The sequence below is a fragment of the Aquarana catesbeiana genome, unplaced genomic scaffold (genome assembly GCF_042186555.1).
Source record: "Aquarana catesbeiana isolate 2022-GZ unplaced genomic scaffold, ASM4218655v1 unanchor225, whole genome shotgun sequence".
Classification (NCBI taxonomy): Eukaryota; Metazoa; Chordata; class Amphibia; order Anura; family Ranidae; genus Aquarana; species Aquarana catesbeiana.
Genome location: NW_027362652.1, coordinates 1,571,325 through 1,584,373, shown reverse-complemented (window position 1 = coordinate 1,584,373; position 13,049 = coordinate 1,571,325). Strand labels below are relative to the sequence as shown.

At 42.5% G+C, this 13,049-nt stretch overlaps 1 protein-coding gene across 1 annotated transcript in view; it reads left to right on the top strand.

Annotated features, from left to right (window-relative positions):
- Positions 1-13,049, top strand: part of LOC141121579 (uncharacterized) — a 174,657-nt gene that overhangs the window by 112,960 nt on the left and 48,648 nt on the right. The window contains exons 7-11 of the mRNA XM_073611213.1: positions 484-705; positions 803-944; positions 4,064-5,151; positions 11,478-11,567; positions 12,845-12,958. Coding sequence (XP_073467314.1) covers positions 484-705; positions 803-944; positions 4,064-5,151; positions 11,478-11,567; positions 12,845-12,958 — 1,656 coding nt within the window. The remainder of the gene's footprint in view (positions 1-483; positions 706-802; positions 945-4,063; positions 5,152-11,477; positions 11,568-12,844; positions 12,959-13,049) is intronic.

Below are 13,049 nucleotides of genomic sequence, written 5' to 3'. Positions count from 1 at the left end.
GAGGAGGATTCTGGGAGGTCACATGACATCACTCTTATCGCTATTAATAAAACACAGACCTGACCGGAGAGGTGAGGAGGATTCTGGGAGGTCACATAACATCACTCTATTTTCTATTAATAAAACACAGACCTGACTGGAGAGGTGAGGAGGATTCTGGGAGGTCACATAACATCACTCTATTTTCTATCAATAAAACACAGACCTGACTGGAGAGGTGAGGAGGGAATCTAACATGACCTTCCTATTGGTTTCCCAATACAGAGGTTTCCTATTCCGAAGTCTAGAGACCATATGACCATCACAGTGCCTCCATGTGACTCCCTAAAACCTGAGAGACACAACATGCAGAAGATTCTAGAAGTCACCAAGAAGATGATGGAGCTGCTGACAAGAGAGGTGAGCGGTGCTGGGAATTCTGGGACATAATCCAGTACATTATCTGCATTGTTACAATTTCTGTCATTTTTATTATATATTCAGAGTGGAAACCTGAGAGATTCTAAAGTTAAGGTTAAAGAAGAGGTAAAAGAGGAGGAGGATGAGGTGATGAAGGAATCTGTAATTCTAAAAGGACACAAAGATCTGTACCAGGACACCATGGTGGAGTCATCCAACTACAGAAACCCACCAGACAGATGTCCCCGTCCTCTGTATTCCCGGGTTTCCACACAGGAAGATCACACCAGCCCTCACCATTGCAAGGTTGTTGGGAGGAATATGGATTTTTTATATGATGTCACAATGTTTAAAGCTTATATTTTATAGTTGATATTGATATTCTCTCACTTCCTTGGTTTAGGGTGAAGATCTGATAGATATAAAAGTTGAGGATAAAGCAGAAGAAAAAGAAACATATGTGAGTGATGATCAGCAGTCTATGGAGGAGGATGGAATAACGGGGACATTTATAGAGGAGGACACTCCTACAGAGATCAGCACAGGTGGGTCATTAAAACTAAATACACTCCTCCAACCATACTGCTCATTGATTGGTCCAGAGTAGGGCAAGGACTGGGTGATATCAGCATGTAATAACCTGGTCACTTTCCTGAGCTGTGTTCCCTGCCCTGAATTTCTCTTGGATAATCTTCCTTCTCTGTGCTGCAGACACAATTTATGTATCTAGACTAGATTTATGTTGATTCTGGGTTTCGGATAGCTGGGAAATTTTGATTTTCTTCACGTTCATTGCTTGACCTTGCCACCTGGGACATGTGTCTTGGGTCTTCTTCCCCATGCCCAGGTCAAGTAAGATCTCTGGCAGAACAATTCTCCCAGGGTCACTTGCTCTGATGTTTGCTGGCTGTGTCGGGTGGAGGGATATGTCTGTATAGTTTCAGACCCAAGTCACTGAGTGCAGTCTCAGGAGATGGGAGGTAGTGGTTTGGGACCTTTGCAACTTGTCTCAGTTAACATAAGTTAAGTTAAGTAAGTAAACATTTAGACTACTGATGATTACTGAAAGCCAACATTACAGGTACTGACTGTCGGTAAAATTCCATTCTCTCACTGATCAGTCAACTCTGGTCATGTTGATTAGAAGACAGATTTATTACAAATGTAACGATACATAGGGGTGAGCTCTGCACACAGCAAGGAGTTTCAGCAGAGTCACACAGGAACCCTTTTACACATGTCATTTTATAGCAGTATTTGGCAAGCTACCATTGGCTAAGGCACACTGGTGACTCATGGTGCATCGTCAGCTTTATTTGTCAAATCCAGCGTGTCTTTACACAATATTTCCTATTATGGTAAACTTTTGCTAGTTCTTTAAATATTGTTATAGGTGTTGGTCGGAACTAAGCAGATTGCATAAACAATAAGTCAGCGTCATTTTAGCTAGAAAAAAGCATATAAGGAACAAGGCAAATGTTGATATCACTTGTAATTCTTTACATATTTCTTATCACTGACCATTACACTATATATGATTTATGTTGCACATTATGTACGAGAAGGATGTTAGACCCCACATCTCACCTCTAGTCTCCCATGCAACTGATCACACACAAATCGGTCTGGTTGGCTGCTTTCCTGACCACTGGTGGCCAGGTACACAAAGGGGCAGAACCGAAAGTGACAAACTACTCATCGTTCCTGAACTGTTGTGGTGATAGATGGACGCCACCACCAACACCCAATCCCACTAACTCTTACCCTAAGGTAAAGACAATTAAGCAGTAGGTAACATCTCATGGCAATCTCAGCAGTCCTCAGCTCCATGAATATCACTTCCTCCTGAGCAAGATTAGACTTGCACCAATAGGCAGGTAATGGATGCCGATTCAAATATGTAATCCACCAACAGCCCACACAAATGCCAATAGGAACTTCCACCACAATGATACTCTCAAGAAATGAATAACATAATTCTCATTGCGCAGACATCCCAAACAAAGGTTTATTAAAACGAAGAAGTATAACTCACATTCCCACAGTAGAACACACGCATGTGGAAAACGACCAGCGTTTCCAACCAGCAAGTTGGCCGCCGCATCCCAGCACGTACTCGTGTCACACGTTCCAGCTCCTCCCTGCGCGTTTTGTCATCGGATGATGTCAGGGGCAACTTCTATCAAAGACAGAGGGAGAATGGGTGTTGGGACTTTACATATACCCCCCCCTGTGCACAATAACCTAGAAACGGATACTAATGACATACAGTATCTCTAAAAGAATTTTGTCTTTATTTTACACAATATAAAAAGCATATGTTGCTATCAATATAATACATTACAAATACATCTGTTCAGAAGGTCTTCTAAAAGGGTCAACGCGTTTCGCGGATCAGCCGCTTTGTCAGGACCAGTAGAGTTAGGCACATGGAGATTGATAAATCAGACAATTTTTAAAAATGGATCTAGAACAAAAACAAAGAAAATCATACATCATATCAAAAAATACTAATATATTATTAGAGTGTTGGTACAGGTCAGATTATAGCATTTTATCCACAAATGGCTATTCTTTCCATTCCTCATGAAAAAAATTGTTTATGTCTTCAGAATTACAGATCAATTCATCCCTTTGGGAAGAAACAAGCACACTTACCCAAAATGGATGTAGTATAATATACTAGGTGTCCATGGAAGGAAAAGGGTCAATGATCTCAAAATTTTAGCCTGCCGGCCCATCAGGTTAAAGTATCAGGGCCAGGTAAACTATATCAACCAAAAAAAAAGGGGGAACAGTATCACTGTATCAGAATATACCAAGCTAGAGATGTACTGCATAGCCCCTATTTGTCAAAGCCTGTGTGTATATGTGTGTGTGTGTGTGTGTGTATATATATATATATATATATATATATATAATGCTTACCCAAGATCTGAGTTGATATCATATACGTATCGTAGTGAATCAAAGATGAAGTCCAAGTAGATTATAATGCATGTACTGCGATTGAGGGGCTTACCGCACTATACTGCCATGAGAAAAATCCAAGCTTAGACCACTCGTATAAATAAAGTGATTTGTCCATCTCAAAAAAAAATGGTAACCATTCTTACCCTTTTAGGTGTGAAAGATGGATGAATGACGCATAAATCAGCAATAATTCAAAATCCCAAATGGGGCCCAATTGGCTCAGACAAATAGGTGCAAGTCACAGTCAAATCAAAGAGGTCATCTTCACAGAGGGATAACCCACACACAATCTAAGAGGATTCAGCAATAAACAGGCAGTTAGGGGGGAGGGGGGGAACAAACACTCCAGCCAGAGTAAAACTAGAAAGTAGCCTTATATCAACCAAACGAGAGTTACCTTGTATAGAGATCAGAGATAATGTTTCACCCCTCCTTCCAGGATAGCAGCACAATCCTGAATGGGAGTGAAGTCCTATAAAAGACAGTTCTCGTTGTTTCCTCACTCTCTGACTAAGGTCCATGAATAAAGAAATGAACTGGTAGGAGATCAGAGGACCCATTTACTAGTTACCTTGAGGGGGGAATTGTAAGATCCTCAGAGACAAAGCTGCCTGATGTGGGCGGAGTCCTGGTTTAGGGGAACCAATCTGCTCATGTCTAGTAATTAATTTTTTTATCTCTATTTTAATAGATGGACGGGAGATGAGGAAAACCTCAGAGGATTGTCTCACTTTGTCTCCAGACTGTAAAGTAGAAGATGAGGACATCACACAGTATAGTCCAGGAGAAAACCCGACTACCTCAAATGTCCATCCGGCACCACACAGTGTAGATGGACCATCGTATTCCTCTTATCCTGAGGAACCTCAGACTGTGAGGGACGGTGCCGTCCTTCCAACAGATAAGGGGTTCTGTTGTATTGAGTGCGGAAAGTGTTTCAAATTTCAAAGCCACCTTAATCTGCATAAAAGAACTCACACAGGTGAAAAGCCACATTCTTGCCCTGAGTGCAGGAAATGCTTTTCACTTAAGTCCAATCTTCGCAAACATCAGCGTTCTCACACAGGGGCAAAGCCATATCCCTGTCCTGAGTGTAGGAAAACTTTTGTAAATAAATCGCAACTTGGCGTACATCAGAGGTTTCACACGGGGGAGAAGCCATATTTCTGTTCTGAGTGCGGCAAATGGTTTGTACAAAAATCTACACTTGTTCTACATCAGAGATCTCACACGGGGGAGAAGCCGTACCCTTGTCCTGAATGCGGGAAACGTTTTTCAGACAGGTCTGTACTTAAACGACATCAGCGGGTGCACACAGGTGAGAAGCCGTATTCCTGTTCTGTTTGCGAAAAATATTTTAAACACAAATCACATCTTCTCACACATCAGAGATCTCACACGGGGGAGAAGCCGTATTCCTGTACTGAGTGCGGGAAATGTTTTTCTCGGAAAACCAATCTTCACACACATCAGAGAGTGCACACAGGGGAAAAGCCATATTCCTGTCCTAAGTGCGGGAAATGCTTTTCATACAAGTCTGATTTTAACAAACATCAGAAATTGCACACAGGGGAGAAGTCTTATTCCTGTCTGTGTGGGAAAAGTTTTGAACTAAAATCGGAGCTTGTTTCACATCAGAAGTCGCACACCGGTGAAAGCCATATTCCTGTCCTGAGTGCGGGAAATGTTCTTCAGGGAATTTCATTCTTACAGACATCAGAGATTGCAAACGGGGGAAAAGTCACATTCCTAGTTCTGAGTGCGGGAAATGTTACTCAGTGAAGTCCTGTCTTCCTGTACATCAGGGATCCCACACAACCCTCGAGGTGTATTAGTGCCTTGAGTGCGGGAAATGTCGTCTTCTATATGAATGTTGCTGAACATCAGAGCTCTCATGTGGGGAAGAAGCACACCCTGATATACACCTCAGATATACTCCATGGCTGATCTTCATCATGTAAGAAACAGTTCATAAGGAGATCAGAGATCACCAAAGACATGGATGAAGTGTTGTACTGTGTTGGCCATTGATAGCAGGAGAAAAATAAAAATGGAGTCATTACCTTTTCGCTGGCTACGTCAATTTTGTCAAACACTCAGAAGCCTTTTTTTTTTAATGTTAAATCGAGCCATCACAAATATTGTTTATTTTTTATTTCATACAGTGATTTCCTATGACTATTGGCTCCATCTGTAGCCATAATGCGGTATTAATCTTTTTCCTGATAGAAGTATTTCAGGAAAAATATTCCATTATGGCCACTAGGTGGAGCTGACTATTATAGGAAATCACTGTGTTAATTACATTATGAATCAATATTATCACAGCTGGGCAAATGCTTATCACGCTCAACCAACAAATTTTATACTTATCGACCCCTTAGTTTACTATGTCAGGCACGATTACTTTATTTTTTACCTCCATTGACACAGATGGGGAATGTACATGCACTTTCAGCGGATGAATGGCTATGCAATTTTTTATGAATAGACCCCTAAATGTCAGGAGATGTTTAGGCTCCATTCACACTTGTACGATTCCAAAGTTGCGCCGACATGCAACTTTGACGCAACTTTGGGTGGGTGCAACTTGGATACGACTTTGGCTTTGACCACTGATAATGGACAACTGTGGCAATTGTATAACATTGAGGTACGACTTTCACGTAACTTTTGAGGGTTAACATTGAAGTCTATTGCCCTCACGTTGCATGAAAGTCAGACCAAAGTAGTGCATGACCTACTTTGAAGTTTCTACAACTTTAAGTCACGCATATATGACTGGTTATCATTGGAAAACTTGGGGAACGACTTGTCATGCGACTTTGATGACGGGGCTGATGACGTCGCGCATCTGTTCGCGTTTCGGCCGGGCTCAATATGTCGAGATTGCGCATTTGCATTGGATTCGTGCACACAGGTCCTATAGGGGGCTAATTTGTTCCTCTGATGCCGCGTACACATGAGCGGACTTCTCGTCGGAACTCCGAAGGACTTTTCGACGAAGTTCCGACGAAACGGACTTGCCTACACACGATCCCACCAAAGTCCGATTGTTTCGACGTGATGACGTACGACCGGACTAGAAAAGGAAGTTCAATAGCCAGTAGCCAATAGCTGCCCTTGCGTTGTTTTAGGTCCGTCGGACCAGCATACAGATGAACGTTTTTTTCGATGGTAATCGAGTCTGTCGGAAATATTTAAAAACATGTTCTATTTCTAAGGTCCGTTAGATTTTTCGACAGAAAAGGTCAGATGAAGCCCACACACGATCGCAATGTCTGACAGATTTGTTCCGTCTGACCTTTTCTGCCGGAAAGTCTGGTCGTGTGTCCGCGGCATAACCCCACCCAATTCCTTTCTATATGCCCATTGATTTTGAACCAGGTATGTTTCATACCATGTTTCCCAGATAAAATAAGCCCAGGTCTTATATTAATTTTGGCAACAAAAGACACAGTAGGGCTTATTTTCGGGGTAGGGCTTATATTGAAGCCCTTCTGGAAAATAACAATAGGTCTTATTTTCAGGGAAGGTCTTATTTTGGGGAAACATGATATATTCATACCTCACTGTATTGAGAAACATTTTGTTATGTTCGTTCATGCTTTGATTTTGAGTTACTTATATCACTTATTGTTGGTTCATTTTATTGATCAACCTATGACTGAATCTGACTGATCCAACACAAAAGGGACACTTAACGCTCGATATAGCAGTGATATATTATCTTTACTCATAGACATAGCCTTACATGGTGGGACTTTCCATCTGGTCATCACTGATCCCCTGTGGGTTGTTGGGCCCGCCTCCACACCAAAACCCTATTGGGACGTGCTGTAGTCGTTTTCCTTGGTTTCCATATCTGGTTTCTTCACTTATGTGAGTTTAACATGTTTTCACTAACACTGTATGGACATCGTTATTGTTTGCTAATTAGTTGAATACATACTTGCTGTCGTTTTTGTTACCTATCTAGGATTGTCCCCTGAGGAAGACTACGCTTAGTTGAAATACGTTGGGAGTTTTTGGTGGATATGCAATCATTGGAATAAATGTTTGTGGTCTCTGCTCCCTATGAGGAAAGCATGAGATACTTTTTCAAAAATTTGATTGGGATATGGATTGTATCGATTGAATTTTTAACCTATTGTATAATAAACATTTTCTAATTTTATATAAAAAATAAAAAAAAAAGTATCTGGTTTTATTTCTATTGCTGCAACAAAGTCCCATGGGAGATACTTTTGGTTACTAATTAATTTAAGGATGGAGCAGCTATCCAACCCATGATACAATCACTGTTTTTTTTTTTTTCTTGAATTTTCTGTACTGACATAATGGCAATCTGCCTTGTTTACATAAACGGACTGCTGTTCTGCCTGTGTAACGAATGATCAGCGAGTTCCAGCTGAAATGGAGTCTGCAGTACCTGCTGATTGGCTCCTGCTGTGCATAGTTACAGCAAGAGCCAACCAGCAGGTACCGCTGACTCAATGTCCACCGGCACCTGCTGATCATTTAATCCCCATCTATGGCGTGGGCAGCGCTTCCCCTGCCTCTCCTCCTCGGCATCACAGCAGCTGTGCGTCCTTTCCCTTCTCCTAGGGGGGCAGACCCATGGATAGGGAGCGGCGCCCCTGCACCCTGCATTATACGGAGAGTGTATATTTTTAGCACTGATCACTGTATCGGCATCTCAAAAAAGTGTCAGGTGTCCGATTTGTCCGCCGTATTATTACAATCCCGCTATAAGCTGCTGTTCGCCACCAATACTAGTAAAAATAAATCCAAATTCCATAAAAATATCCCATAGTTTGTAGACACTATAACTTTTGCACAAACCAATCAATATACGCTTATTGGGATTTTTTATTTTTTTTTTTTACAAAAAAATACAGTATATAGCAGAATACATAGTGGCCTAAATTTATGAGAAAAAAAAATATTTTTTACATATTTTTTACAGCAGAAAGTAAAAAATATTGTTTTTTATTTCAAATTGTCGGTCTTTTCTTGTTTATAGCGCAAAAAATAAAAACCGCAGAGGTGATAAAATACCATCAAAAGAAAGTTCTATTTGTGGGAAAAAAAGGACATCAATTTTATTTGGGTACAGCATTATACGACCCACGCAATTGTCTGTCAGTTAAAGCATCGCAGTGCCGTATCACAAAAAAATAGCCTTGTCAGGAAGAAGGATAAATCTTCCAGAGCTGAAGTGGTTAATATCTGGGTTTCTTTTCTACTTTTCCCCCATTTTTATGTTGTGGCCTTTTTTACAATACTTTGTTATAAATTAGGGGTGTCCCGATACCACTTTTTTAAGACCGAGTACAAGTACCGATACTTTTTTTTCAAGTACTCACCGATACCGATTACCGATACTTTTTTTAATGTCACGTGACAGTGGTTTTTTTTTACAATTTTTTTTTTAGGGAGGGGGTGGATGGTGTCTGTGTGTTTTTTTTATTTTTTTTATTTTTTATAATAATTTTTTTTTATTATTTATTGCAATACTTTTTTTTTTTTTTAATCAGCCCTGTTGGGGGGCTTTGTGAGATATCAGGGGTCTTAATAGACCCCTGAAATCTCCCCCTTGAGACAGAGAAAGAGACAGAGGATAGAGATTCCCCAGTCCCTTTCTCTGCAGCCTCAGCTGCACTGAGAATGAATAGAGAGAAGACAGAGGCTCCTCTTAATTCATAAACTGAGACATCGTAATCACAGGAGATTACAATGTTTCAGTTATGTGAATGGACACTGACTCTGTTCATACATCAAAGGAAGGAGGAGGACATGGAGAGGGACAGCAGAACGGCGGGGGACAGCAGCAGAATGGCGGGGGACATGGAGGAAGAAAGGAGGGGGACAGCAGCACCACGGAGGGGGACACTGAGGAAGAAAGGAGGGGGACACAGAGGAATACTGGAGTGGAATAGCAGCACAACGGAGGGGGACAGGAGCACAATGGAGGGGGACACTGAGGAAGAAAGGAGGGGGACACGGAGCAAGAAAGGAGGGGGACACGGAGGAATACTGGAGTGGAACAGCAGCACAACGGAGGGGGACAGGAGCACAATGGAATGGGACAGGAGCAGAACAGCGGGGGACAGCAGCACAACGTAGGGGGAAACAGAGAAAGAAAGGAGTGGGACAGCAGAACGGAGGGGGCATGGAGGAGGATGCGGGGACAGTCAGCGGTTATCGTGTGTGGGGGAGTTACAAGCACCGATCACCGCTGTATAGATTTCACTAAAGCGGCTGAGAGTGGGGGGGGGGAGCAGCTTGTAAGTCCCCCACTCACCGATCACCGCTGACTGTCCAGGTATCGGGTGAGGCATCGGGAGCATTTGCCCAAGTACAAGTACAGAGTACAGTGGTCAGGAACATGTCATATACAGCCCAGCATACAGAGTGCAATGTTCACTATCCCAGATGCAAATGGTTGTTAAGGAAGCAGCAGCTGTTTGCACCCACCACATCCCTACCAATCACAAACGTCAACCGGCCCATTCAATTACATGACAGGGAATCTCCAACCTTGTAAACAAATGAGTGGCAAAATGAAGCGGGTTGCATCATAGCCCAATTATGGCCGTATTTGATCAATGATATTGCCACTATCATTCACTGGCTCTGAATGGTTGCTAAGAAAGCAGCGGCTGCTTTTGCACGCCACAGCCTTACCAATCACAGACATCACCCATCCCATTCACTTATGTGGCTGGGAAATCCCCGGTCACATAAGCAAATGGACAGGGAATGGAGTGGTATATATCATTGCCGAAATATGGCCAAACGGTCATATCTGGGAAATATTAGTGCCCAAATATAACCATGGCCATGCCCATATTTGAGCAATGATGTCATCACTGATCTCATCCCTTCATTTATAGAGTTGATGATGGCTAGGGGGACTACCAGTTAGAGGCTGGAACAGGCAGGATGTGCTGTAAGGCAGATGTCCCTCAGAATCTCCAGGTGTACTTGGTAACAGGGCAAACAAGAAGTGGTAATGGAGGCCAGGCCAGGGTCATGCACAGTGGATCAGTCAGCAGTGGAGGCAGGTAGCAGAAACAGGAACAGGCCAAGGTCATACACAGGTGAGCAGATAGGTAGTAGCAGAATCCGTAATGCAGGCCAGGGTCATACACAGGTGATCAGACAGCAGCAGAGTCTGTAGAACAAGCCAGAGGTCAAAGCCAGGACCAGGGATCAGACAGGTCAAGGCAAGGGCAAGCCGGGTCAACAACAGGAAATCCAATGTAACACGCACAGAGCCTCAGGAACACAGGGGGCTAACGATAATCCAGCAATCTGGTGAGCACAGCAGCAGTCTTTTATAGGTCAGTGAGTGTCTGCCTCTGTCACGTAGTGCGTGCGCCATTGCGCATGCGCCGATTCGCAGTGCTGTGCACCTGCGTGCGCCAATTAGATATTTGTTCTTTTAAACAGACATTTTTTTTGTTTACCTTCTGCTGTCATCGAGGAATCCTACAGACAGCAGATGAGTCATGGATGTTAAGGATGCCACGGCTGCCTGCTCCTTAACAACCAACTATTCTGATTTCTGAATATACAAAACGAAGATTATGAAACAAATTCCGAAAACAAAATGGTCCAATATTGAGTCAATGGACCAATTCGTTTTCAAGGTTGAGAAAGGCTGTATTAGCCCTAAACCAGCCAATATCCTCTGAAGACAACATAAAAGGAGAACATCAAACAAATAATGGAGGACTCACACAGGACTCTACACAAATAGCTCAATATAAACAGCAGAAGATCATCAGTAACAATCTGTCCAACATTCACATGTAAGAGTCTTCAAGAAGTGTAATCAGTGTGTTCTCCTGGTGTGCAGCTAATCAGTGTGTTCTTGGTGGGAGAGGAGATGACCCATCTATAAGGATATATTATTATTATTATTCACGATTTATATAGCGCCAACAGTTTACGCAACGCGTAAATCTATCTATAAAGTTATACAGTACATACACACACAGCACAAGGCCGTGTTCACACTATGAGGGCTGTTCCTCTGAGCTCCACAAGATGGTGATCTCACTTCTGCCCAGACAGGAAGTCTCTATGGAATACAGGAAGTGATGTCAGATATAAATATGTTCCAGGTGAGAGGTGAGTCGGGAGGAAGTAGAGAGAAGACATTGCTGGAAGTGGCAGAAGAGGAGGTAATAAGATCTTACTTTTTATTTACGCCCAGTAACCACACCCCCCCCCCCCCCCCCGTCATGTCCGTCCTCTTCCTCCATAGTCACTGTGACGTCTTTTATCCACATTATTAGTCACCTTTTTATATATGTAGTCACAGGACACTACAGGGGCAGATACCATCCAAAGAGGCAGAGCCTTCAGTCTAGGAATTACTGTTTATTATCATCCTTTATACCAGGGATCTCCAAACTACGGCCCTCCAGATGTTGCGGGACTACACACCCCATGAGGCATTGTAAAACTCTGACATTCACAGACATAAGTAGGCAAGATGGGAATTGTAGTTCTTGAACAACTGGAGGGCTGTAGTTTGGAGACCCCTGCTTTATACTATAGTCCTATTATACAAGATTTGGATGTTTTTTTTGATACTCATGCCCACCATTGAGGGGAAGCCCCCTATAGATGACAAGATACAGCACTAAAAACATGAGAGTTGGTCAACTTTTTGGTGGGTGTTTTGGGACCTCATACATTGTACATTGTAGTGTGACTTCTGTCTGGGACCGACATGGCTGGTGCCCGACGAGGGTCCGCTCTCCTCCCCTTTTTATTGTGACCCGCAAACTGACGTCTATGACATCATTCTGGGTCAGCCTCTCTGTGTCCCTGGCTAGCATACCCGGAAAGTAATGTTTTGCAAGGTGATCTGCATTGCAAAACATTCGGTGAAGCCCTAAGGAGACTTGCGGGGTGAGCCTGGAACAATTCTGGTAATTCTGGAACAAAACCTCCAACACTAAACTGATGTCTTATAGGGGGCCTTTGAAGCGTCACCTATAGAAAATACAGGGTGCTGAGGTCGCCATTTTGCGGGGGCACGCAAATTTAAGGTTTGAGGTGTTGGGTATCTATTTACTCTGTACAACGTCGTTTTTTTTAATATGTTACCAACAATTCGGGTAGTTTATTGTATATGTGTGCGCTAAAATTCTCTTTAGTGGGGTTTTTTTTTGTTTTTTTACTGAAATTTTGTGTTTCCTAGACCTACTTACAGTAGTATCGTGTGACATAAAAAAATTAGACCTACCACCAAAATTTTTCCCTAGGGTATCTGTTTTCAGAAAATATATAAAGTTTGGGGGTTTTATGTAATCTTAAGGCCTAAAAATGATTTTTAATATATGTGTGCAAAAAAACGCAAAAACAACTCTGTCAGCGATGGGGTTAAGCTCTTGCATCCCCATCCTAATATTGTACAACCAATACAGTCCAGATAATTCTCGATCTACAGAAAACCTTTATAGATCACATGATCACATCGATGAAGATGGAGGACAACCAAAGTCACATGACTGAGAGGATACTAAACCTCACCCTGGAGATCATCTACCTGCTGACCGGAGAGGTGAGGAGGATTCTGGGAGGTCACATGACATCGCTGTTATCTCTTAATAAAACACAGACCTGACTGGAGAGGTGAGGAGGATTCTGGGATT